This window comes from Sceloporus undulatus, chromosome 5, assembly GCF_019175285.1.
Source record: "Sceloporus undulatus isolate JIND9_A2432 ecotype Alabama chromosome 5, SceUnd_v1.1, whole genome shotgun sequence".
NCBI lineage: Eukaryota > Metazoa > Chordata > Lepidosauria > Squamata > Phrynosomatidae > Sceloporus > Sceloporus undulatus.
Genome location: NC_056526.1, coordinates 108839460 through 108866819, shown reverse-complemented (window position 1 = coordinate 108866819; position 27360 = coordinate 108839460). Strand labels below are relative to the sequence as shown.

The 27360-nt window shown below is 40.5% G+C and overlaps 1 protein-coding gene across 1 annotated transcript in view; it reads left to right on the top strand.

Moving 5' to 3' along the window:
- Positions 1-27360, top strand: part of SEMA3D (semaphorin 3D) — a 175921-nt gene that overhangs the window by 119461 nt on the left and 29100 nt on the right. The window contains 4 exon segments of the mRNA XM_042469528.1: positions 6053-6171; positions 7399-7439; positions 11191-11329; positions 11331-11358. Of these exon segments, the coding sequence (XP_042325462.1) occupies positions 6053-6171; positions 7399-7439; positions 11191-11329; positions 11331-11358 (327 nt within the window).

Here is a 27360-nt window from a genome sequence, read left to right as displayed (position 1 = left end):
GTACACACTACTGGAAAATGGCCCTAAGAGCACTTCTCTAGAACTGAGTGCAGCCTTGTAGGTGAAGGACAATCCCCATCTTTAAACAGAAAAGAAAGGGAACAGTTGTCTCATCATTTGTTCCATGCCTGCCAGTAATTTGCTAGGGCACTTAGCAGTTGGAGTGCCAGAGCAGGCAGCTGTTGTCCATAAACTGAGTCCAGGCCACCAGGCTTTATTCAGATCTCACCTGAATAAATTTTGTAGGACAGTGAAGAGGCGTTTTTTTTTTTAAACTGCAAGTGATTTAGCAAAGTCTAGCAAGAGTTTAACAAGTTTTGCAATACTCTGTTACAGGCTTGGCAAAGTGTCATGGTACTTTCTACTACAAATCAGATTATCTGGATCCATTTCAGGAGGATTTTAAGCTGACATGTGGGTTTAGAGACTGCTTTAGTTGATTCTATGGATGACCTGTACTAGGATTGGTTTTGAAAAATGGCCTTGTTAGTTTGCCTGGATCTCTCAGCAGCCTTTAGTACATTCTACTATCGTATCCTAGCAGGATTGTTTACTGGGGGTTGTCTTGCAGTGTTCTGTTAGGTTGCACCCTTGTTGTTCAGTGTCTGCATCAGGGATGGGCAACAGTCATGAGTTAAGAATTTGTATAGAACCCCCTCCTCCCAACTTGGGAATCTACCACCACAAAAACATAGACCCAAAATGCCACCCAGTGTCCTCCAGGTTGCATGTTTTCTTGTGTTTTCATTTTGTCACAGGCAATTTTTGATCAAAACTGATGATGACAGACATTTAACCTAATCTGCCATTCGAAGTAAATCATAGTGGGAATGAGTCCCAAGACTGGCTATGTAGAGTGTTGAAATAATGTATTATTTATATGCAGATGACTCCCACATATTTTCTTGAATTTAACCTGCATTTGATAATGGCCTGGGTAAAGGTGAGCAAGCTGACATTATGCCTTTGGGTCAGACAGTCTTGTTTGGACAATAGGATACAGTGTGTTCTGGAAGGATATGTGCTCCATATGAAAGATGAGTTTCTCAGGGGCTGCACAGATTGCCCTTAAGGGGTAGCGGGAAGCTGCCCCATTCCTAGCTGATTGGGGCTGTGGCAACCTCATGCCATGACCCCGATCTGGCTTCTGGAGGGCTCAAAAAGGAGCCATAAAAATCAGTTCCTTTTTGCACCCTCCAAGGGGTTCCATAGCCATGGTTCCCTTTTGGTGCTGTGTCATTTGGATGCAGTGTCGGAGGTGTGCCATGATGGCGTGCGCTGTCTGGTGTGGCATACACCATCATGGCACCATGTCGGCAGAGTTAAGGCAAGCATCGTCAGGACACTGAGCCCTGACTCTTCCCACAGGCCACCACAAAATGCTGGTCTGCACAGGCCCACAGTGTTCCATGGCTCCATCTTTATCTGGACTTCTAGGTGGTAAGAGTGGCAAGGATTGCTTTTGCACATCTCCATTTCATGCAAAAGCTCCAACCTGCTTTTGAGCCAACCTGGTTTGGCAGCAACCAGCCATGTCGTACCTTAACAGCTGCAGTACACTCAACATTGGCCTATCCTTGAAGAGTGTCTGGGAGCTGCAGTTAATATAACTGTCAATTGGTGCATGGTACTAACATTATGTTCCCAGTATTGAAAGAACTCCACTGGTTGCTATTTGCTTCATATATCTGACTCAGTGTGTATTGGTTTTAACCTTTAAAATTATACATGGCTTAAAGATGTCTGTTTGAAGGGACTGCCTGTCTCATGAACATGTCTGGGTGTTGTCTTCCAGAAAAGGGCTCATTGAAAGAATACCTCTGTGGTATACTTTATTATACCCTTATTTTGTTGTTCTTGGAATAAACTGCCTTTGAAGCTAAAAACATCTTCCAGTCTCACTGCTTTTTGGAAAGTTAATGGCAACACATCTCTTCAAACTAACCTTTTACATTGTTCTAATTGCTTGATGATATGAAGATTTTAATGGTTTTATTTCTTAGTTGTTCAAAAATATTTTCAAACTTTTTTTAAAAAAATGATATCTTCTCTGAGCACTGTTTTTCTGTGTGGAATATCATGATACAAATAAAATAAATATGTAGCAGTTGGTGAGGACTCTGGCAGCAGCTGCTCAGAGCCTTGATACACTTGTCATATTCAGAAAACTGTGGTTGGCTGAAGGGGAAGAGAGAGGGAGGGAAGAGAATTCATTTTATGATAACCAAGTGTAAAGACACACTGAATTTCATCTCTATATTATGCTTTTTTACAGCCATGTGTTTCTAAATGTCACCGAGGTATCTGATAGCTGCAACACTTACATAACTTTGGGCTAGACTGTTAAAATATTAAAATGTGATAGCTGTGAAAGCAATATTTTCCCCCTTAGGTGGCTATGTGTGATTTTCCCAGCTGTTATTGCCAGATATGAGTGCAGCTAGAGAGATGATGAACTGTATGTGATGATCTACAAGATAGCTACATTGTCTTTCTAGTATCATTAAAAGGCCTTCCACTCAGTGTAATAGTTTCCAGAAGGGTAATAATGTTAGTCAGTTGCAACAAAAACAACAAAGTTTTTTTCCATAATAAATCCGACAGTCTTAAAGGTATAACAGCTCTGTGTTATTATTAAGAGGGCCTCACTCAGAGATCTAATTGCCTTGAATTTCTTTATTTCTGTATTTTTGGGGGGAGTGGGGAGGCACCAGAAAAGGTTCCAGTTTTCAATGTGATTATAGCTTTACTGGGAGTGATTTCCCAGAGTAAACTCTTTGCCTTGCATTTGGCAGTCTCCTCATTCGTGTCTCTAACACCCCAGCACAAGTGTGAATAGACTTTTTATAGGCACTTCCTTATAGGTACCAGGGAAAGAGGCACATCAAGGTAAAAACTTGTTTGCTGTTTCATTTTAAGAGATTGCTAAGTGGTAGGTGCTAGTTAAATTGTTGTTTATAGTGAAAATAAAACTTTTCTTTAGTAAAATATCCTTCTCAACCAATGTAATGAGGTTTATTGTAAACATGACCAACAAGTTGTAGATTCTTCAACAACAGGTTAGATCCTCTGTTCATATAAATGGATTAAAAACTATGCCCACCCTTCACCAAAGGAGTACCGTGGTGCACGCCAATCTTATATTATCCCCCACTACCTCCCAAATGACACCTACTTAACACCATCACCCATAGTCAATTATCCATGACTCTTCAGGTACAGTATGAGGTAGGCAAATTAAGACCAGGTAAAAAGGGGGAAAGTTTCTAACTGGTTCCAAAGCAACCATCATAGTTCACACTGCACTGAGGGTGGGTTGTAGTGATCCAAGAGAAAGAGGACACTTGGAAGGTGACTTGATAATTTATATTCTATCATCTTCTCCCTGCACATGACTGGGGCTTGGTGTGAAGCTCTCTGGTCTCTTAATGGAGGCCATTGGAAAGCTCCCCTCCCCTCAACATCTAGACACACTTTCCAGGGAACGGAAAATAGGTAAGACCAGGGATCATTACAGTTATCATTTTACCTGGTTTTACCTGAAGCAAAATTAATTTAAAGATTCCAGGTACTGTTTGTTAACTGATGCAGTTAGATAATTTTAGAATGGTTTTGATTTTTTTTTATTCAGCTTACCGAGTTACAGTTGCTACATTTTCACACACACACAAAGAGAGAGAGAGAGAAAGAGAGAGAGAGAAGATCTTCTTTAACTGCTTACATGCTTGACTGATACAGTGGCTCCTTACTATCTGCTGGAGTTTTGTTCCAGGACCCCCCATGGATACCAAAATCTGTGGATGCTCAGGTTCCATTAAATACAATGCCACAGTGAAATGGTGGCCCTTATATAAAATGGCAAAAACAAGGTTTGCTTTGGAAATTTATATTTCAAGCTGTGGATGCTTGAATTCATGGATGAAAATCTGTGGATACTGAGGTCTGACTACAATATCTGCTGGGAAGAATTGTGCCTTATGAATGAAAATGAAATTATGTGAGAATTTTGTTCCATTCTTCTTTTGATCTATGAAATTTCTTCATACACAATTCAAGATTTAAACAGTTCAGGTATGGTAAACAGCAAAACTGACAAACTCACTGAACCCTAATAGAAACACCAAATGTATTTCCAGGAAAAGAAAGACAGTTATTATTTTTTTAAAAAAAATAAAAAATAGGCCACTTTTAAAAGATAATTCTGCTACTTTACAATGTGTAGAAAACAGTTTTGACTATGTTTAGCAGAATCAAACCAAAGAATGGAGGAAAGGGTCCTAATTTTTAAGTCCATTGTTACTGTTGAATAATAATTTTTGAGGCTGCCACCATATGAAATGAATGCTCTGGGGAAAGAAAAAGAAGAAGTAGCTGGATATACAGACTTTATGATGTTTTGAGTTAGTTCCTTTGACAATCCTGTGACAAATCTTTTATGGTAATGTGAGTTTGACTGTAATAAAAAACAGAACAAGGAGAGGACAGATCCTCTGAGAGTAGCAAAAAATCTTTTGAGAGAAAAAAACAGCTGATATAAATTAATAAAAACTATTTGAAAGGAGCAAATACCGACATACAGTTGGACCACCATACCAGTGGGCTAGCTATCCATGGGTGGCCCCACCCCATTATCATCAATGCTGGAACATGCATGCAGCCACACTGACATGGCCACATGTTCGTTGGTGTCCACAGATAATAAGGGGACTTGAGGTCCCGCAATATATAGTATCCATGGGGTGGAGGGTCCAGAACGCCACCACCACCACCTGTATGGAGGAATGACTGTAGAAGATACATTGATAAAAGTCAACTGCTATTTCCAGAGAGTTACCTATATTAGTCTGTGATAGGAAAAACAATACTGCAGAGGCACCTTCAGTTTAACACCCTTATTCCAGCGTGTTCCAATGTAAATGACATTTTCTATATATCTCTGAGAGTTACTGCTGTCAGTCAGTAAACTAACTGAGAATGTGCCATCTATTAGTCTACCAAAGGATTGTTTTTAATGCCTTTTTTCTGTTCATCAGTTGGCAGTATTCTTTTCATATTTTATTTTATCAGTGTTACATGATTTACCTGAATGTTTCTCATTTGCACCTCATTTGCTTCTTTCATTTTAAAATATAATAAAGTAGGAGAAAGGAAAGAAGCGCTCTTGACTAGGGATGAAAATCATTGTAAATTTTGTTCACACAAGAACAAAGAATGTTACAATTTTTGTCTTCACTCTGAGTAATAGAGAGCTGCACAGATTTCAAAAACTATTCACGGTTCAACAATTATTCTAGTTCAAGATTTATTATATTAATAAACATAGAATTTTTGCATAAAGAGAGCATTGCTTGCAGAGCAACCAACATTTCTGCACAGGAAACAAGCTTCTTGCCCAGAAAACAATATTTTTCTTTGCAGAAATGTTTTCTGACAGAAAATTCTGTTTTCTGTGTGGAAATGTTATTTTCTATACAAAGTGTGCTGTTTTCTGTGCAGGAAACTTCTTTTCTACAGAGAAAAAGGAATTTTCATCCCCACTACAGGCATATTTGATGCACATATATGCACAGGCTAGAACTGTGAAAATTCTTACCTGTCTAGGATTTTCCTCTTCAGGGTTTCCTAACACTAGGGAAAAAATACCTTAAAACCGTTTTTTCAACTATTTATAAATATTTTTCCATCCCTACTCTTGACTTTTACAAATTATCTCTTCCTTCTCCCACATCTTTCAGTAAGAGTGGTAATCCAAAGTCCTGTTGGAGGAGTTAGTGTTTCTTTATTCTAGCGGCAAACAGTATTTACTAAAGCAGCAGTAAAGTACTCAATGAGCAGGAAGGTGCAGCAAGTGGTAGTGCATCTGGGGGGCACAGACATGGTGGTAGCAGTGACTGGTAGTCCTACAGGTGTAGGGGGGTATAGTGTACTTCCTGATCTTCTACCCGTATAACATGACTCTCTGGTTGCCCCAGCTCTGTGTTCACAGTTGCTAGATAAAAATCTTGTTTCTGTTCAGCAGAAACTATAAACAACCTACTTTCTTTTAAATCAGAATGACATGGGAGGTCAACGGAGTCTGATAAACAAGTGGACAACATTCCTGAAAGCAAGACTAGTTTGCTCAATTCCTGGCCCAGAGGGAGCAGATACACATTTTGATGAACTGCGTGAGTAATTTTAAGTTTTAACTATTATTTGGACTTTAATTGTAGTAAAAAATAAATAAATTAGGGACCTTTCATCTTCTTCAGCAGCTGGAGAAATAATACAAGAGGTCAGTCATTTAAAAAAAATGTGTAGAAGAAAACAAAAAAGTGTACAGAATAATCTTGTCAATCACCATATATACTTGTCTATACGTCGAGAAATTTATGCCCAAAAATTGAGCCCAAAATCCCAGGTCAACTTATGTACAGATCAATATGGTAATGTGATAGCATCTCTTTCATAATTCCCCGTGCAGTTTATTTCTCTCTTGCATGAAGCAGAAAGAATCCTGGGTGATTGCTTTTAAACAAAGAGTCCCTCTCCTGCCTTCTTTCTGGAGACTGAAAGATGAAATGAAAGCTGAAACGCTGAAGCAAAAAGCCTCAGTTAGAATCTCTCTTGCCACATGCACACACACACGTGCGCGTGCGCACACACACATACTGAAAGAGCCTCCAAGTTTTACCCTTGATTTATCCATGGGTCATGGCAACAACCATAATTTTGGCCCCAAAACCTGCCCTTGACTTATACATGAGGTCGACTTATAATTGAGTATATATGCCAAGGCAATTTTGAGTGGCACGATAGTTTTTTTCAAAACAAACGATAATTCACAAACAAATTATATCTTCCTAAAATAGCCCTAAGGAATTAGAACTGTAGACTTCCTTTATAAGTGGAAGTCTCCATCTGTGTCCGAAATAATAGAGATCAGAAACAGATTTATCACTTCTGTGAGGCAGAGGTAGAGTTCAGTTAGTGGACACAGATGAGTCAATGTGAGTCATTATGACTCATGCAGGTGTGGCTGAGTAGGGGAAGATGATGGGAATAGATACTGTTATGTTACATGCTATTTGCCTACTCGTCCAATGTCATTATCATTCCAAAGATAAAGGAAACAGTTTGGACCTTAAAATAACTCTGAATCATGTAATGCATTTAAATAGATATTCTTAACAAATTTGTGAGCTATACTTTTGTACTGCTGTTTCCAAACCTAAGGACACCGGGCTTTGAATTTGGATTGATTCTCCAGGAAGATATTGACAGAAGGAATTCAATTGTTCATATTTTTATTTAATCTTTTTTTCTGCGGCTGACAAAGGCTGTATCTGTGCACTCCCAGAGGATTTGATTTATATTCATATAGGTCTGGTGTGAGCAAAGTCCGGGATCCCGAGTCAGCTTATTTCTTTTGCTTCATAATGCCCCACAATGTCCTCTGGGGCATGTGGGGAACACTTTCACCATGTTTGGATCTCCCCTGCCCCCCTCACAATTTTTTGGGGCCTCAAAATGCCCTCTAGGGACCCAAAAATGCTCACAGAAAATGGTTGAGTATGCCCCAATGTTTCCCAGATAGTGTTTTGGAGCACCTTTTTTGTGTGAGAACAGGTGCATTATGGAGTACGGCCCTCCACCATCTCCTGGGAGGCAGCCTAACTTTTCACAGTTGCCCAGGTTTGATAAAGCCCAACATGTGTTGTATCCTTGTACAATATATACAACATATATTGTATTTTTGTTCTATACTTTTGCAACTATTGTAAGATGCCTTGTATCCCATTTTGAGGGGGGGGGGAGTGAGATATACATCCAGTGAATAAATAAATATGTTCAGTCTGTAACTTTTTGTCAGAGGTGGTGGTTGGTTGGTTGGTTGTTGTTTTGTTTTTGTAGTTTTTTTTCTACAATAAGGCCCGTTCTGCACGGGTGGAAAGTACGTGCACGGCACGTACTAGGGTTAGAAAGGGGCGTCCTTTCTGGACGCCCCTAACCCTAGTATGTGCTGAGTGCATACAAAATGGCGGTGCCCATTCTACATGGGCACCACCATTTTGACATCGCGGACACCTAGTGTTTGCATGTCGTGAGGCGGAAATGACACCGCGAGTGATGCCATTGGCGCTTTGTGATGCCATTTCTGCACCGCAAAAAGAAGCCGGTTTGTTTGCTGCGGCTCCTTCGCACAGCAATCACGGGCACCGGCAGAGTGCCCTTTTTGGGTACTCTGTAAAGCGCCTAAGATCCAGCATGGTTTAGCAGGTTAACTTTTGAGTTAGGTCTCCGGTAGACCAGGGTTCAAATCACTGTTCAGTCATGGAAGCCTACTTAGTGACCTTGGACAAGTCTTACTGTCTCATCCTAAGAAGAACACAATGGCAAATCTCCCCTCAATAAATCCAATCAAAAATCCACCAAACAGTGATACTTTTATTGGCCAACCAAGATACACGGTATACCTGTTGCAAGCATTTGAAGTTTCACTGGCTTCTTCATAAGGCCCCTTTGTTAGGCAAATGACATTGGATTTCTCAAGAAGCCTCCATGCTTTTGCATGATGGAAAGGGATCTACAGCCTCACAAGGATAGAGACATATTGGATCGCAAAGGAAGTGTCTTTGTTGTGATACAAATGGATGTTAAATTTCCTGAACTTTGAAAATCTCCTAGTTGCCAAATGGCCAGAAGAAGGAGATGCCAGCCTACAAGATATGTGCCTCCATACCATCTTAATTAAGAAGAGAAACAGCAAAATGCCGGCCTATAAATAACATCTTTCAAAGTTTTTTTCTCTCCTGCTTGGTTTGTAACACCTTGCCTGATGAAGAAGCCAGTGAAGCTTCAAATGCTTGCAACATATATATTGTGCATTTTGATTTGCCAATAAAGGTATCACTGTTTGGTTGATTTTTGATTGGATTTTCTAAAAAGCCAACATGGCTACCCCTGGATGTCTCCCCTCAATAAATCTTAGAAACCACCATGATAAGTTTGCCATTAGTTGGGGTTGAATTGAAGGCATGCAACAACAACATTATGCTGACTTTAAAACAGGGGCAAATTGAAGGGACTGAGCATGCATTTTTTCCTTGCCGCAAGCTATATGAAATGTGTGGTGAAAAACAGACACACAGGGTGCACAGATTTTTTTTTAAAAAAATATATGCATGGTGGGATAGGACCATTAATGAGGTATACTAGTGATTATGGATGGGAAAATGCATAAGCAACACCGTGCAGATTAAAACAGAAGAGCTGTGGATTTCTTTTCAGGAGTAGCAACAACATTACAGATAGAGAGAAAAAAATTATGAATAAGAAAAGATGTATTATCTTAACTTTAAGATCAATCTGTTTTCCATTGCAGAAGATATTATTTCTACTTCCACAACGCGTGAAGCAAATACTCTTTTATCTCTTTTGGCTGTTAGCCGTTGCTACCTTCACCTTACTACAATTGCTCTCTCTCGTTCGTACTTTGAGTAGTGTGCATTACTTGTAGAGATTACTAAGCTATCTGCAATATGCTAGTTTCTGTCAATCATTTATATGTCAACTCGTTTCAAAGTTGCCTTTCCTCACTTTAGCCACTGCGTTCGTTGGACCCACGCCTCCACAGGTACACCTTTGTTACGGTCTTATCTGGACCACGTCATCTTCTTCTGACTACTTAAATCTTCGGTTTATGCTTCTTTTTCCCCGTTAGCATTTGTTATGTGTATGTTACTATTCCTAATTATTTACTGCATTGTGACTTTTTCGTATTCTTTTACTCCTATTTACAGCAACTCTAGGAGGAAGGAGTAGGCAGAGAAGCAGCGCTTGTTTCATGCCACCTAGTGAGATCCAATCGGTGTTTAGTGACTGTTGTGTTCAGTTCACATGTGGGAGATCATGGTTCATATCATGTCCTCAGCTAGGAAGCTCACTGTGTGGTCATGGACAAGGCACGTACTCCTAGCTTAATGTTCCTCACAGGCATGTTTTTTAAGCACAAGACTCAATTGAGCTCCACAGGGGAAAGGCAAGTACACAATATAGTATATGGCTAACTTCCAAGAACAGCGCTCCATTGTATTCCAAACCAGCTTTCACACTGGATCCCTTCTGTTTATCAAAATTAAAACATGAGTCCTACAGCTAGGTGTTTGGGGGTTATGCAAACCAATATGTTAGGACTTCAGCGCAGTTTGTCAAAGTTTGCCCTTCTCATAAGAATGCCTTTAGATGAACAAGATTTTTAAATAACTTGATATATTATTTTTAATTACCAGTCACCAACATGTTTGGATGGAAGACCTCTTTGAGATGAAACTTTGTGGAAAGTAGTGTCTGTCTCATTTGCATCTCATTTGTGGTCGTCTTCTCTCTGTGGGTCATGGTTAGGAGTATGGAGATATAGCATCACCAAACCAGGTGGATTTGTTTCCTGTTTGTTTGTTCCTTATTTTCATGACCAATCCTATTGTTAGGCAGAATGGGACAGCTAGACTGGGATAATGGGGGTGAGATGATGGGAAGCTGCTAACCCGGCCCTTTCACACTCATAGATATAGCACTGATTCCGTTTCAACTGGCATTTTTTCATCCTATGGATGTGGGTGAGGCACTAGAGCAGCTCTCTGGCAGATATTTTAAATACCCCTCCCTAAACTGTAAATTTCAGACGCAATAAGATGCAGTCCTGCTATTTAATGGTCATGGTGCTGTAACTGTGGTCCTGTATGCCTAAATTGTCCCCTTCCATTCACAAGCTGTTCTCCAAAAAGATGGTAGTGGTTTGAGGGGGAGGTCACTGGAGATGATGAAAGAAAATGAAGATTATATAGAACAAAATGGTAGGTAGCTTAACAGCAGCTCTCCTCCTACACACATTGCTCTGCTGCTCCTTATCATGTCTCTTTATGCTGCTTATTCTTAAGAATGGTGAAGTCACCCTGTTTCTAGATAGTTTCTAGATGTTTACCCATAGAACTATATCATCTTGCTTCTGATTGATTTATTTTTAAAATAAATCTGCAGGAACATCTGCAATGCCAAGCAATTCAGAAAATGCATACCATATATCTTAAACCATTTCACTTCAAAAAAAAAAGTGGGGAGAGTGCTCACAATATTTCTGTCCTGACTGTTTTCTTTGGAAATGAGTGTCTTGAGAATGAGTGGTCTTATCAGGTCTCTGCTGAACTTGGTTAATGATGTGCTTCTCTTCTTCTAGCTCTGTGTTCAAGGGCTCTGCTGTTTGTGTGTACAGCATGGCTGACATTCGAGCTGTTTTCAATGGGCATTATGCCCATAAGGAGAGTGCCGACCATCGCTGGGTCCAATTGATGGAGGATACCATATCCTAGGCCTGGTACAGTAGGTGTCGTCTTCCTGCCACAATTTCTCTCTTTCTCTATAAATGTTTTAAATAAATGCTTTATTTGGCTGAATTCATAACATATAGTTTCCTTTTAGGAGGTTTTTTAAATTAGGCTTTTAGACCTTCCTCATGTTGACAGTTCATGTCCTGCTTAACTTTTTTTTAATATTTGTAAAAAGTTCTTCTCGCGTTCTCTAAGATAGCAATTGCCAGACTGCCTGTTTCCTGCTTATCTCTCAAATGCTGGTCTTTTGGTCTTGGCTGGTCTTTGGTGGTCTTTTGTGGGGAGATGAGCATTGTTTCTGAGACATTAGCACCTCATTATGGACTACTGACTGTCGTTGTGAAATATTAATTTAGAACTATGGATAAATTTTGCAGCCACATTTTGATTTTAATGTCTTTTTGATTGTTTCCTTAGAGGTACAATTAACTTTGACCCCTTTTCTGGTATAAATTGCTTCAGAATTAATAACGTTAATACTGCTTCATTTTCTACAAACGCTGTGAATAATGGAGGGAGGAACGAATTGTCTTTAATCTAAGGTAAATGTCTAGCTGTTGGAATGTTAATGTCATGAACAACCCCCACCCCTCCGGCCGCCAAAACACACCTTGAGCGTTATGCTACACATAAAGGTATTGTAATCTTCAGTGCAAGATAAGACAGTTAGCACACACCAACAATGGCGGGGACAGATTGCCTGAAAAGGTTGCCCTGCCAGTGGCCTAATTTCCTCTGGAGGGAAACTGCCAAACTACTCGGCTTCCCTATGGAGGAAAAATAATCCAGAAAAAAAACAGGTTCTTTTTGCACCTCAGGGCTGATCATAAGCACCATGCGGTGATGTGCAGATACCATGTGTGCTTACATAACAATGGCAGCGCCCATGTACTGGGGTACCACCATCGTTACGGTGCCCGCCATGTTAGGGTTAGGACCGTGTGGTTGCTGCGCAGTCCCTAACTCTAAAACTGGCACCAGCATGGCGTTTCATGCTTCAAGTCATGTTTTCTTAATAAGATTTTTTCAGAGGAGATTTGCCATTGCCTTCCCCTCAGACTGAGAGAGTGTGATTTGGCCAAAGTCATCCAGTGGGTTTCATGACTGAACCAAGATTCAAACCATGGTCTCCAGTATCACAGTCCAACACTCAAACCGCTACATAACACTGGCTCTACTAGCTAAGATCTGCCTGCAGGAAAGGCAAAAAATGGCAGTGGCACAGCAGGATGCCAAGTAATTGAGCCTAAGCAGTTATCAATAGCCCTAAACTATAAGGGTTTACATTCAGCCTAGCTTCAGCTGGTCCACTGTTGGCAGTCATTGCCAGTGGTTTCCCTCCTCATTGAGAATCTTTTTACACTCCTACATGAATCATAGAATCATAGAGTTGGAAGAGACCACAAGGGCCATCCAGTCAAACCCCCTGCCATGCAGGAACTCACAATCAAAGCATACCCAACAGATGGCCATCCCGCATCTGTTTAAAGACCTCCAAGGAGGAAGACTCCACCACTCTCTGAGGAGTGTGTTCCACTGTTGAACAGCCCTTACTGTCAGGATGTTCCTCCTAAGTTGAAGTGAATCTCTTTTCCTGTAGCTTGCATCCATTGTTCCGGGTCCTGTTCTCTGCAGCAGAGAAAACAAGCTTGCCCGCTCCTCAATATGACCTCCCTTCAAGTATTTGAACAGAGTTATCATATCACCTCTTAACCTTCTCTTCTCCAAGCTAAACATCACCAGCTTCATAAGTTGTTCCTCATAGGTTGGTTTCCAGACCCTTCCCCATTTAGTCAGGCCTCCTTTAGCACGCTCCAGTTTCTCCATATCCTTTTTGAATTGTGGTGCCCAGAACTGGATGCAGTATTCCATGCATGGGCTGACCAGCAAGGTGGAATAGTGTAGCACCTATTACTTCCCTTGATCTAGACACTATACTTCCATTGATGCAGCCTAAAATATCATTGGCCTTGTTAGCTGCTGCTTATTACTGTTGACTCATGTTCAATTGTGGTCTACTTGGACTCCCAGTTCCTTTCACACGCAATTTCAATCAGCCAGGTGTCCCCCATCCTATATCTGTGCATTTCATTTTTGCCTAAGTGCAGTACCTTACATTTCTCTTTACTGAATTTCATTTTGTTAGCTTTGACCCAGCTTTCTAGTCTATTCTTATTGTAGGCCCAGTATGCATAGGCTTCAGTAATTTAAAGGGGAACTTTAAGACTCATTGTCCAAAAGAATTCTCCTCCTCATCATCTGCTGTCTACATGGTAGGTGGGTGAATACATTTCAGGACATTTTAATTGAGCTTTAAGAATCAAGCCAATAGCATGGAAACAAATATCCAAAAGCAGGTGTAGCACTGATAAATCGTAGATTCTGCACTGAGAAGGTAGTGTGATGGGATACCTACTGGTCTGATATATATACCAGTGATTCATTTCCTCCTCCTGCTATTTAGAGCATTTTTGGAATACTATCTGTGTATGTTAGAATATAATATTATTCATGCAGCTCTGCACTTAGTCTTGACCATGGGTGAGGGTAGTGCTTTCCTAACAGATATGAGATTCCATATCTTCCTGAGTAATAAACCATTGTTTGGCTTCCCTGCTAAGTTATAGAACACAATACTAGTGGAGGTGACTACTACTACTACTTCTTTCTACCTTTCCCCCCAAACTTGGGACTCAAAGCAGCTAAAAATGTAAAAGAACAATACAATTGAAAGCATACAATAGAATTACACGATTCTTTTTAATTCTATTAAACTATTTATGGCTTTGGTGTATGATTCCTAAGGACTTATACCGGGTGTGTGTGAGAGAGTGTGGGGAGGGAGAGGGTGAATACAAGCTGGTTACTAAATAACATTTGTATAGCATGCTGAGAAATTAAAACCAAATTCTACATCAAGTGAGAATAATAGAACTACCACAAGGCACGAAAAATTCCTCCTTGTTTAGCTTCTCAAGCATCTGGTAACATATTGAGTACAACAATTAAATGTGCTGTGAAATGTCTTTTCTTTCATGTCTAATTGCCAGAGATGCACGTTGGCTTCCTTGAGGCATTTTTAACACTTTTTCATACAGAAGCAAATTATTTTATGTTCTGTTCTGCTGGCTTTATCCTCTATAATAACTAAGTAATGCCACTTAGTGTATGTGCAGTGGAGAAACCACTGTGATATTCAAACTTTTGACAACATATATCCTGTGGCACCCTTGTGCCAAAGAGAAACTCCTACTTAACATGGTCTCATACAGATTATGTGTTACTCAGTGATACTAGGGCACAGTTTGCCCTCTATTGTATGCTCCCTGAACCATCACTTAAGCGCCCTCTGGTGTTAACTTTGGAGACCATGCTGATGAAAAGTACTGTTTAGGACAGTGTAACATCTCTGTTCTGTGAGGCTGATATTTAAGCAGCCGCATGGCTTTCAGAACAAATATATTATTTCTCTCCCAGAACTAACCTCTGCATAAAGGGGGTGTTTGGATTCACATCCCTGGAAGTAGATCCACGGAAGTTCATGTACATGTTAGTGATGGGCTATTGTTAGCATGTCAGCAAGTTTATATTTAACAGACTAATTGTGCAAATGGAAATCTGGTCCAACTGAAAGTAAAGCACTCTTGACATACTTCTAAGCCTGGGTGTGAATTCCAGTGCTATCCATCTGTGTTTTCTCATTTTGCCCCAGCTTGCATAGCATTCAGTGGATCCAGCTGCTAATATGTTTTCCCTAATAAGAATGAGACATAAAACTGATAGAACTAGATCAAAGAAGATTCATAATAATTGGAACATCAGCGAACAACAAGAAAGATTCATAATAATTGCAGACACTCACTGGAACAACAGCATCTGCAGTTGGCTCTTTGAAATCCGAGGAAATCTAATCTGGGCGATTATTAATATACTAGAATTGTATTTATTTATTTATTTTATTCCTGTCTTTGTCCTCATGAGGACCCAGGCTGCTTGCAGCATAATTAAAACAGAATATAGCTAAATACCCTACCGACAGGAAACATTAAAAGAATTAAATAAGCTGCCATATTAAATCAAGCCATGAGTTAAATGTTTTTAAACATACCAAGGATGATGAGAAAGGTGAAGCACAACCCATTACAGCACCCTTCTCCCATAGTCATTTAAAGTGGGCTAAAGCGTGTTTGATGAAAAGTCTTTGCTTGCAGAACATAGAGGGCCCAATCTAGCTTCCCATGGAAAGTTGTTTCACAGCTAGAAGCAAACACTGAGAAGTTCCTCTTTCATTTCCTTCCCAAAACATCATCCTCATCATCATGCTTACCCTCCTCATCTTCTTGTTTATATAGCACCAATAGTACATGACACTGTACACAAGCCCTTTACACGTTTTCAGTTTGACAGTTCCCTGATCTTGTCTTGCAAGCTAAAAAGACATGGCACACAAGAAAAGGGGATGCCCGTGGGGAAGGAGACTAAATCCAGCAGATGCTACCTCTTCTTCTCTCCCTCTCAGGCCAGGGCATTTGGGATGAAAGAGGGCTTATATCAGTTACTGGGCCTAGGCATGTTGGAGCTGTACCTGCCTCTTCTTCTCTCCCTCTGAGGCCAAGGCAGCCTTTCATCTGTTTCTGGGCATAAGGGTATGCCTGCTTCTCCTACTTTTCATGGCCAAAGTTTGCAGCTAGGATATGGTGTTTCAAGTGGGTGGGCTGTACCACTTGATTTTCAGCGCCAAAGAACCTGGATGTCACAACCAGAGATGTCAATTCTGCTTGCAGGTTCTAAAATTACACAGATTGATTTTTGTTCCAGGGTAAAGCGTGTAAAGGCTGACTGAGTTTTTAACTGCATTTTGGACAAATTTTGTCCATAAAATGGACAAAAATGGTTAGGTGGGCTTAGCGGTGTTGGGGGGTCTGTTGTAGGGCACAAAAGGGGGGTCAGGGGTACTTGTCTCCTTGTTCCTGGCTAGAAGAACATGCTTATCCTGATTATTTACAGTTTAATGGGAACATTGGGTTTTTTGAACTTTTTATTTGCTATCTTGCATACAGGGAGTTGCAGAGGGACTGATAGGACATTTGAGAAAATGCAAGGCCAAGATTCAAGGGAAATACATGCCCAGTGAAATGATCTGCTCAGGCAGTTGAGCTTTGCTTCCTGCTACTGAACAGAAAAGCCACTGTTTTGCATTTATTAATGGCTCTTCTTACGGATGGGGATGGGGGAGTGGGGGGAGTGGGGGACTGCTGTTTTAAAAAGTTCAAAATAATGTTTTGTCTGCAGAAGCCTTCCCCAAACCCACGAAAACCCATACACATGTATTATTTGTAGAGAGGGGGAGAGAGGAGGAAGAAGGAGGGAGAGTTTTCATTTTCTGGACTTTTTAAAGTGAGATTTTCATGAAGGGGTTTCCTTTATCTAAAAAACTTATTATTATTTATTAATATTATTTGTTTGCTGGTGTTACTACTACTACTACTATTGGTATTGTTGTTGCTAGCTAAACTAATCCAATCCAAACCTTGGTTTTCATCAGGATATCTAGACATGTCAAGACCCACTTTCTGATCGGGGATGAGAGAAACTATGCCTTTTCTTTACATCCTTGGAGGTTTAGAGGGATCATTAGGTGAAATTCTGCTTCTCCTCTCCATTCATTTTTCTGTTTCATGGTATCTGTTGAGAGTTGTCATTCACCCATGTTATACAATTTCTGTTTGGTAGATAATTCCTCTTCTGTGTCTCCCACTCACATTTCTCTATCCCCTTTGGCCCGCAGGTGGAATAAATGATCATTCTACCCAAACAGCAAAATAAATAAATAGCTCCCTCCCACTCCTCCTCATCTGTCTGACTCTGTGGCTGCTCTAATGTTTTAACATTTGCCCGTCTTCAATTTCCTGACCTATGTTGTTTTGTGTCTAATTCTGGCACTGCTCTGGATCCTTCTGTAGAGTTGTGTGTGACTTTTCCTTCTCCCTCTTTGCAACTGCCCATTTTCAGTTAGAAATTTTCACTATTTGTTTGTTTTTGTTAAACACTTCTTCACTTCATCCACCTTAACAATTATTTGTTTTTTTCTCTCTTCCATCTGAATTATTACTAATTAAAAGAAAGTTTTTCTGTACTCGTAAATCATGTTGTTTTTCATGCTTGCTAGTCATCTAGCAAGCAATGCCAATTCAGGTCACTTACTAACTTGTTTTGGTTCCTGTATTTCTCAAACTTTCTTTTCTGACTTTTTCTTTCTGTCAACAGCATGAATGTGTTGGAGGGAAAAATGATACAGCACGTTTAAGGCAAAACCCAAGCAAAGAGTGCAGTGCAAACGTCAAACAAAGTTGTAGCTGATTCCAGATGCCACCTGAACTAAACAGTTTGGCTCAGCACAGGATCACGGCATCAAGCAGAAGAGGCCAAGCCTCTTTTACAAAAATATTTCTCTTTGCAGGGAAAAAAAGGAGAAGATTAGTCCTTGACCAGTTTGCTTCCTGACTATTTTCCATGTGGTGTAACCCAGCTCTCCGGTGACTGAGAATCAGCAGGTTGAGTGCAGGCTCATCTTTCTTACATTCCTCTGAAGATTTCTGTTAGTACGCCCTGTATTTTTTTTATTGCACACAGGCACCCCACTACTTCCAAGAATCATACAACAAGTTTAAACATTCAGTAATATCAAGTGAAAGTAGGCTCCCCCTGCTCTGCACCATGCCCTGTAAAGGTGGCATGTATCTTGTTTTTACCTGGAAGAAGACCAGTGCTCCCCCATCAGAGAGAACAATGCTGCATTGCCTTCTCCCACCTGGAAGGTGTGCTGGAAGGTGATGGTTTTGTTTTTAAGCATGCATTGTAAAATGTAGGAATTCCCACCTGTACTGGGTTTAATCCAGTAAGCGTTTGCCTGTTCAACTGAGTGAATGTATAAACTGGCTCACAGTTTTGTTGTATATAGTATATGCCAAAGGCTGCAAGGAAGCATAAGGGGCTTAGGATTCCCACAGAGGAGGAGTGGTGCCGTCAGAAGAAAACTGAGGTCTGGAATCTCAAATTATCTAACTGCTTCACTGCATACAGAAAGTCCATTTGCATTCTTCAAAAAACATTTGCACGCAAGACTTTATGCCATGGTCTTCGCTCTCTTGCTAAATAGTCATTTTGGCACACACGGCAAGGAACTTTCAAGCATTATGGCCCACCAACTGGTGTTCCCTGTGTGAGGACTATAACATTTGATTGAATTGGTCATTAGATATGTGCTTGGGCATTTCCCTTCCCTGTGTGCTTTTGTAAGTCAGACATGAGTTAAAATATCTTCATTATATATCCTGCCTCTTGAAAAGCTTATGTGATCGGCATCCAACTTGGCCAGACTTTAAAAGAATTTGAAAAGGACCTATGTGGAGATAACTTAAGATGTTGCCCATCTCTTTCTAAGCAAGGAGCGTCATAGGGTTGCTTATATTTATTGCGGGGAGGGGAAATCCTGTTTTTGAGTGAGTGCTGCTGCATCTGATCATTCAGCGATCATGCCTTAACTCAAGCTGGTTATTTCTCCAACAGAGGAGAGATAGTTCAATGGACTGGATGTTTTTCCTGATAGCTGGAAACTCTTGTCAGAAGCACATCTGGTTTTATGGTAGTGTGCAATCAGTGGTTGATTCTGAGCACATTAGTGATGGCAAACCACCTCCATAAAGTCTTTGAGCCCTGGTGAAAGTGTTGGGTGTACTTTGGAATGATGTGATGGTAAAATATTTGCAAGTGAGTAGGCTCTGCTAAAGCACCAGGTTGAACTCTGAGATGCCCGTCTTGAAATGACTCCTTGTGTTGCAAGTTAAGCCCATCTACTGTTTTTTTTTTTGAGGGCAGCAACTGTTCAGTATAACAGAAACATTGGCATACACATATACACACATGTGTATAGGATTTTTGGTAATTTTCTGTATATACCTGGAGCTGGAAATGTACAAGATTAAAAAGGCACTTTACAAGCTTTCTGTCTGAAGCTTTTTCCCCCCGTATGTTTTCAGCTTACCATAATTACTGGCACTGATGAGGGAGGATTGTACTTCTGTAGCCAATTTGTTTCCATCTCTCTTTAGATAGTTTTCTATGATTTCTCTTGTGTGTCATGTGACTGTGTTCTTAACATACACACTGTTAACAGTAAGTTTTTTGCAACTACAGGACTCCTCTATCTGCTTATATGACCGTTAGAGTCACTATCACTTTACCTACTCTTTCATCAGATGAAGAGCATCCTTATCCATTATTTTATTTCATTTTTATTTTTCTTTATATCCCAACATTCTTCTCACAGTGACACAGGAGACTTACAATGGTGAAACAAATACAGCTAGAAAGTTAAAACAAATTAAGGATGATGTCATATTAAAATGCCATTCATTTAAAAGGTATAAAATTGCTTTGAAAACATAACTGAAGATAATAATGTGGCCCACACACACTGTAAAGACTCCCTTCAACCCAACATTTAAAAAAATGACTGTGTGCTGAAAAAGGAGATGGGTCAGCTTTCCCTCTTGTGGAAGACAAAATTCTATAGCCTGGGAGCAGCCACCCGGAAGGCTCTCTCATGTCCTTGTAAGATGAGCATGTAGTGGTATTGGAACAAGAGAAAGCTTTCCCTGAGGATCTTAAGACTCAGGTAAATCATATTGGGAGATAAGGGTGGGATACAAACCCATATGTACGTCTCTATACGTACTAGGGTTAGGAAGGGGCGGTGCTTCCGCACCCCTACCCCAGTACGTATAGAATACGTACAACATGGCGGCCACCCCTCCACATGGGGGCCCCATGTTTACGTACTGGACGCATAGCTCAGACGTGTCACGGCGCCTATGATGTCGCGAATGCGCCAGCGGCGCCTCGCGACATCATAAAGGCGCCAAAAAAAAGAAGCTCCAAATGGAGCTTCTTTTTTGCTCCACGCGGAGCCGTGCGGTTTGGCTGCTGCGGCTCCCGCGCGGAGCAAATGGCGTGGCGGGAGACCGCCGCCAAAGCAGCAGTCTGTATCCCGCCATGGTCTTTCAGATGTCTGGACCTAATCCTTTTATGGTCATAAGCAGCACTTTCAATCATGAAAAATTGGTATCCAGTGAAGCTTTTTTAAAGAAGATTTATATGGTCCTTTTAAACAGTCCCTGCACTTTGGACCTGCTGAATTTCTGAACAGTTTTCAAAGGCAGTCCCATGTAGAGCACATTATAGTAATCCAGACTGAGGAACTTTATCACACAGGCCCTGGAACGGGCCCGTTCGTTCTAAAAAGGGGTTATTCAGGGGATGAAATGGGCCCCAGAATGCATCTTACTGCACTCTGGAATGCCGCTGCTGCCGCCGGATGTTCCAATTGCAGCCCACATCTGTTCCAGGGGGCACTATTTCTGAGAACACTTTGGAACAGTTCTTGGAAATCGTGCCCTCTGGACGGATGTGGGCCACAACCGCTGTAAGATGCGTTCTGGGATCCTTTCCGTCCCCAAAACAACCCCTTTGTAGCATGCAACAGGCTTATTCCGGGCCTGTGAATAAAGTTCTCAGTGACTCAACCCCCCCCCCCCCCCTTCCCCCCCCCCCCCCCCCCCCCCCCCCCCCCCCCCCCCCTAAGTATGTGTCACTTTCTTGTGTCAGAGGAAGGAGGTTCACATATCCTTGGGGCCTTTGCATCCAAAATAATGCATTTAGGCATCTAAAACCCTCCACACTACACTTAGAGACCCTTCCCCATTTATTATTTCAGGCAGAGGGAGAAAGATTCCCATTTAGTGTTTGTTTCAGAGTAAAAAGTTCTGCCTTTTTACTGTTGATTTCCATGAAAAAGAATAGGTAAGAGGAGGCATAAAGGGTGGTATGACTAGTCACCCCTTTCCCACACACCCATTGCATTAAATATCCCGGATCTCATGGGCCAGCGTTCTGCACTCCCTGTATGACAATAGGGAGGGAAAAGTCCATTTTTGAAAATTGTCACTTTATTTTATCCAGCAGAGCCCAGTCTTTCCTCTGGTGTGATTTCCCAGTACTATGCGTATCTTCTCCTTGGGTCACTCCCCTATGTGTCTGCAGTCAGGATTTGGCATTGGGCAGTGAACATTAAGGCCCATTTGGGACTAGGAGGAGATGTCTAATCTTGCATCACTCTTGACATTTATCAAGTCAATAACTCAGAGTCTGCTGAGAGAGAAGAGTGGCCAAAAGGGGAGCGGCGCCTCACTGGCTTGTGGTATTACCACCTAGACTTGCACTATGTCATAGTTGTCACTTGGAAAGGATGCTTGAGACTGCAGAAGTCATTCTGTCACTCTGGGTGGAGAAAAATGGTTTTAACAGCTGGTACTTACTGACTAAAAACACAGTAAGTCCTTGGGTAGAAAATAAAGAAATTCTATATTTCATTCCCTTGCTTTGAATTAACTGTGAGACTGTTAATAGATGGCTGTTGAAACGGTTAGCTTTGCCAGCTATAACAGTATAATTTATCCTAACAGTTATTCTTTCCTGGTCCAAAACTAGTAAAGCTATGAATGCCAATAGTCCTGACCTCACAGGTGTGTCCCTGTGTTCTAGTTTTTCCATCCTATTTGTGACCATAGAATTTGGGGAGGGGGCCATTGTGTTTCTCCGGATGAAGAAGAAATTTCCAGTTTTACAGTGATGAAGTTCACCTAAAGCAATGGCAGTAGCTTAAACCCTTCATTCCTTAAGTGCTGTTTTGTTTTACTCTCTACAACTGTAAGTGAAGGTAGGAGCCACTATGATGGAAGAGTAGTCACCATTTATCATCCTTCACCTACCATTGCAAGGTGAGAATAGTATCCCATAATAACACATGGTAGGAAACATTTAGAAAGTCTGCAAAGTGGCTTTTATAGTAGGATGAGAATGATAAAAGTCACAAAATATTTTGTCAGAAAAAGGTATTCTGAGAACTGTTGGGTCACCTCTAGTTCTGACTTTGGTGTGCATGTATATCCATGAAGTTACCTGAACACAAAATGCTGGTGTTGATTTCTCTCAATCATGCCCCCAGGTCTTTTCTCCAGTTAATGAATGTTGCTAAAATATTGATTTTCAGCTGCTCTGTAATGTCTACAAGTAGAAACTTTGACGGATTAAACATTTTATAAAGTTTTCATAAACTAAAGAGCTTTAGGCATTTGAGTGAGTGGTGGTGCAGACAATGATTTTAAGAATAGTTAGGAGAAAGAGAGGGGAAATAGTTTTTTCATTAGTGAAGTGAAGGAGAAGTAAGAGTTTGTTTGCCGAAGATTCTATTTTGAAATAATTCCTTCAGTTTGTTCACACTATTCACACTGTGGTGTTATTGGAAAGCCAATGTGATGTAGTGGTTTGGGTGTTGGACTGCAACTTTGGAAACCAGGGTTCAATTCTCCATTTGGCCATGAAACTCACTGGGTGATCTTGGACAAACCACATACTGTCACACTCAGGGAATGAAAAACTGCAAACCTCTGCTGATCAAATCATGCTGACAAAACCTCATGATAGGTTCATCTTAGAAATGGCTGGAAGGAACATAAGAACAAAGTGGTGTTATTACAATATAGGTTCTATTGCAAGATGAGATTAAACTGAGGAAGCCAACACAGAACGAACTGGGGGCTCAGGTTTGAGCCACATTCTGGGAAAACTCAGTAGGAGGCACCCAAAGAGTGAGACAGATAAGTGGGACAAGCCATCAACATAAGGCCTTCCAGATAAACTGTGTGCTTCTTCTCCTTGCCCCAATATTATGTGCATAGATATTCAGAGAGGAAGAGAAATTTCATGAATGGAGCCTCTCCCTTGATCTTAGTGTGGTGGATGGCAAGTGCTCTCACCATTTAACCATGTTGCTCTTTTCAGTAGTGATGCAGCTGGGTATAAGAACTGAGGTGTGGGAGAATAAAATGTTTTATCTTCATAAACATTTCCATGATTAAGAATAAGATTGGAGTAGGTTGAAGAGAAACCCTCTATAATTTTGAAGCTTCTAATTAGGAATTTCAGACTCAGTTCAGATGATATTATTATTTCTACTGAGAGTCTCTGCTTGAAGCATGCAGAAACATTCTTTAGCAGATAAAGAAAATTTGCATAAATTAAATAAATTGTGCAAATTAATGAGACATTAAAGAAAATGTAGGTAAGGTTTGGAAAGAGTTAACAAGAGAGAAGGTGAGAGATTTTCACATCCTTGTCAGGAACCCAGATTGTACAAATTGCCTATGGAAGACTGTAACTGCATTATGGGTAAATGCTAATGGATCTTCAGGGTCAATTTGTATTTAAATAAGCTGTGCTAGATAGTTTTGCTTTAGCCTGGTGTATTATTCTCATATCCTTATATTATTCTCATAGGGTGAGTAGCAGGTCATGCCTGTGCATTTATATTTCTTTGCTTTGCTTTTGGCAATGTATAACCATTGTGAGTACATTTTCTATGGGTCTCTCCCTGGCGAAGTGCACCCCTTCCCTAGGACTTTGTTAGCCAGACATGGAGGTGTGGAGTGCCAATTATGAGATAGTCTGGGTAGAATTAGTTGCTTAGGAACCCACGTCTACACTTTGCTGGGAGGGGATGCTAGAGGACTGTGATGCTACTTCTACTGTATCAAACCTTCTATGCAGAAAGATATTTGCTGCAGCTTGTAGAAATTTTCCATTTCCCTATCAAAAAGAAGTTCCTGACCTATCAAGGGTTGAATCTCTGCCTACACTTTTGAGAAGTGGCACTCTGCCATAGAATTACCTAAGTGCCTTTAGGCAACTCATACTGTCATCTGGGTATTGAAAGTGGACATGAACAACAGAGAAGATTTGGTCCAGTTCCTGGCATAGTATCTCGCATGCATAATGTTCTCTGAAGAGAGCCAAATCTTAAGTGCTGAAAATTATCCAAAACCCTGAGTCCCTAACTAAATTTAAGTTCAAGATAACTGCCAAATGGCATATTTGGTATTGAAAGAATGCGCTCAGAGATTATTACCTCTGGTTTCTGTTTAAAAGATCCATGTCACACAGGGAATCTGCAACCCTAAAAGAAGCATCTTAAACACATTGTAAATTGTCTGTTTGTTAGATACGAGAGGCTCCTCTTTCACAGATTATGTTATAGCTCCACCTGGCAGGAAATAGAGGAATTAACTAGTTAGTATGAGAAGATTAAGACTAAAATTCTGGAAACATTCACATCCACTTGGGACCACAGATAAGTGGTTTCAGCATTGTGATACACGCATAGCTATAATGATTCATTAAAGGAATGGTAGTCATCAACTGGATGGAATAGGATTTCTCATAGCGGAATGTCTATTACATACTTTTCATGGGATATCAAAAAACTACAGAGGTGGGGGTTTTTGTTGTTGTTTAAACACAGGCATGATTCATTTCATTTGATAAAGTCCTTCTATCTTGGTATTCTGTGACAGTATCTCTTCCATAGTATTAAGTATATCTGTGTTTATACTTCAGTCCACATCCTTGCTATCTCCCAGCCTTAATAATGAATCTGCAACGTGGAAACACTAAAGAATTGTAGCACAAACATGCCACGTGTGCCAGTCATAGTGTTTTGTTTCGTTTTTGTTTTGCATGAGTGACGGTCATTTGATCCCCTTCCCCACATCGAAAACCCATATCTTGAGTAACAGAACTATTCTTATCTTACCTAATTATTCTATAATTAATTGTCTTTGCTTCATTCACAGCATCATTGTTCTCATAGCAGAGAACAATCTTATGAAGTTAGACACTGCCTAGCTGTCTAGATGATGATGATGATAAATCAGGACATACCAGTGCAATGCCAAACATTAGCCCTAATGAGAATGTAAAGCTATAAAATCTGTATGTTTTTCTCTCTCTCAAAGATGCATTACACAGAAGCAACTTATCAATTCAGATCACTAATAGATGCAACCGGCATTCTATGCACAAGCCCGTCTCCTTTTCAAACATACACATGTGAAGAGAATTAGGTAGCTGGCAGCAGAGGCTTCAAGCTTTAAAGACTGACTTAAGAACTTGTTAATGTGATCATGGTCCCCAAATCAGTGTCTACTTCCATGCAGGAGTATTTCACATTTATGCCTAGGGTTTGTGATGGGGAAATCGTGGGGCCTAGTATGAACTATGTTAACTCATTTGAACCAGGGCTGAGTAGGCTATCTGTTAGTATATAGAAAATGTGGGTGAGTTCCTGTTTGTATGCAGCACTGAGATGCATTCATCTGCTTATATACAGATGTCCCTTTACAGTTACCTGCGCTTACTGAATGGATGCCAGTGAACAAGGGCAGAAAAACATATGACTTTGAGCAGGTGGGGTCAGTGTTGTTGACGGTATCAGGTTATTGACATTGGTGACATTGAGACTCATAGAACTTACATCAAATTTTAAAAACCAGACAGTATCCCCAATAGGGGAACATGCTGTGTTGTTTCACTGCATGTTTACTGCATTACAGTTTCTTTCCTGCTATCTTTTTCCTTTCCAAATCTGTCCTTGTGATTCTTTTGACATTTTGCTTAAAGAAATTTAAGAATTTTGTAATTTTGTAATAGATAGGCAACTTATGTCTTTATGGAATTCCTAAGAAGTTAACAGCACATGGCAAAATGTGCATATATGCATGTACAAGAATATGGAGATCAATAGATATGTTGTTGTTGTGTACTTTCAAGTTTTATCTGACTTACATTGAGCCTCTCAGGGTATTTTTTTTGGGGGGGGCAAAATTTGTTCAGAGGGGTTTGCCTTCATCTTCCCCTGAAATTCCATTTAAAAATTAGAACTTCAACCCCATTCCACACTTGAGATAATTGAGACCAAGCTGATAAGAAAATTTTTACATCGGCCCATTTTATAGACTTAAAACTGTTTCCACCTGCGTAGGTTTATGTAGTAACAAAGGTCCAAAACACACTACAGAAATAATCCAGTTTGAGACCGCTTTAACTGCCCTGGCTCAGTGTTGGGGAATTCTGGGAACTGTAGTTTTGTGAGATAGTTTACCTTCTCTGCCAGAGAGCTCTGGTGCCACAATTCCAAGGATTCCCTAGCACTGAGCCAGGGCAGTGAAAGTGGTCTCAAACTGGATTATTTCTGCAGTGTTTTGGATCAAAGTCAAAGGAGACACAATAAAAAATCTGATGCCAGCTGTATTGACTTCATTGCTTCCTCCAGTCCTCAGTGACCATGTCTTAAATTGTAATTTTGATTATCATTCTCTTGCATTGGTTTTATCCTGACAAAATTGGCCAAGCATTTCCTTTTAAATATCATTCATTTTGATGCTGTATCATTATGATGGCCTGTGCCCAAGGTCTGTAAAAGTAAATGAACCTAATTCAACACTCTTCTATATGCTGAACATGGTGTTTTCCCATTACTGATTATATTTGATGGTCTGTATAGCCACAATCATTGATAGGACTCTTCCATTGTAGACACTTTTTATGTTACTCAAGAGCCTGGGTAACAGGAATCACTGCAATGTAATTTAAGGCTGTGTGTCTGCATGTGTTCTAATGTTTTGCAGAGAGGTGGCCATGCTAGTCGTTGCAGTAAAAGTAACAAAGAGTCTCTTGGCACTCTAAAGACAAAACACTGCATAATGACATGAGCTTTTGTGGATCAGGGTCCAGTTCAGCCAAACATTATTGTTTTGCCTATAACAGTCACAAGAGGGCAGTGTGTATTAACAATTGAAGGTAGCCCATGGTTAATAGGCCAATTGGACATCTGTCTTGACTAAATCCAGATCAATGAGACAATTATATGCCAACAGCCTGATCCTAAACATTTTCTACCTGCAGTGTCACAGTTTCTGCCTTGAAATGCAGGGCACAGCTTTTGAAATGTGCTGCAGTTTGATCAATGACAAGAGGGAAACTTTAATTAATCCATTTACATCACTTTCGCTTACCTTGCTGATGATGGCAGGAACATAAG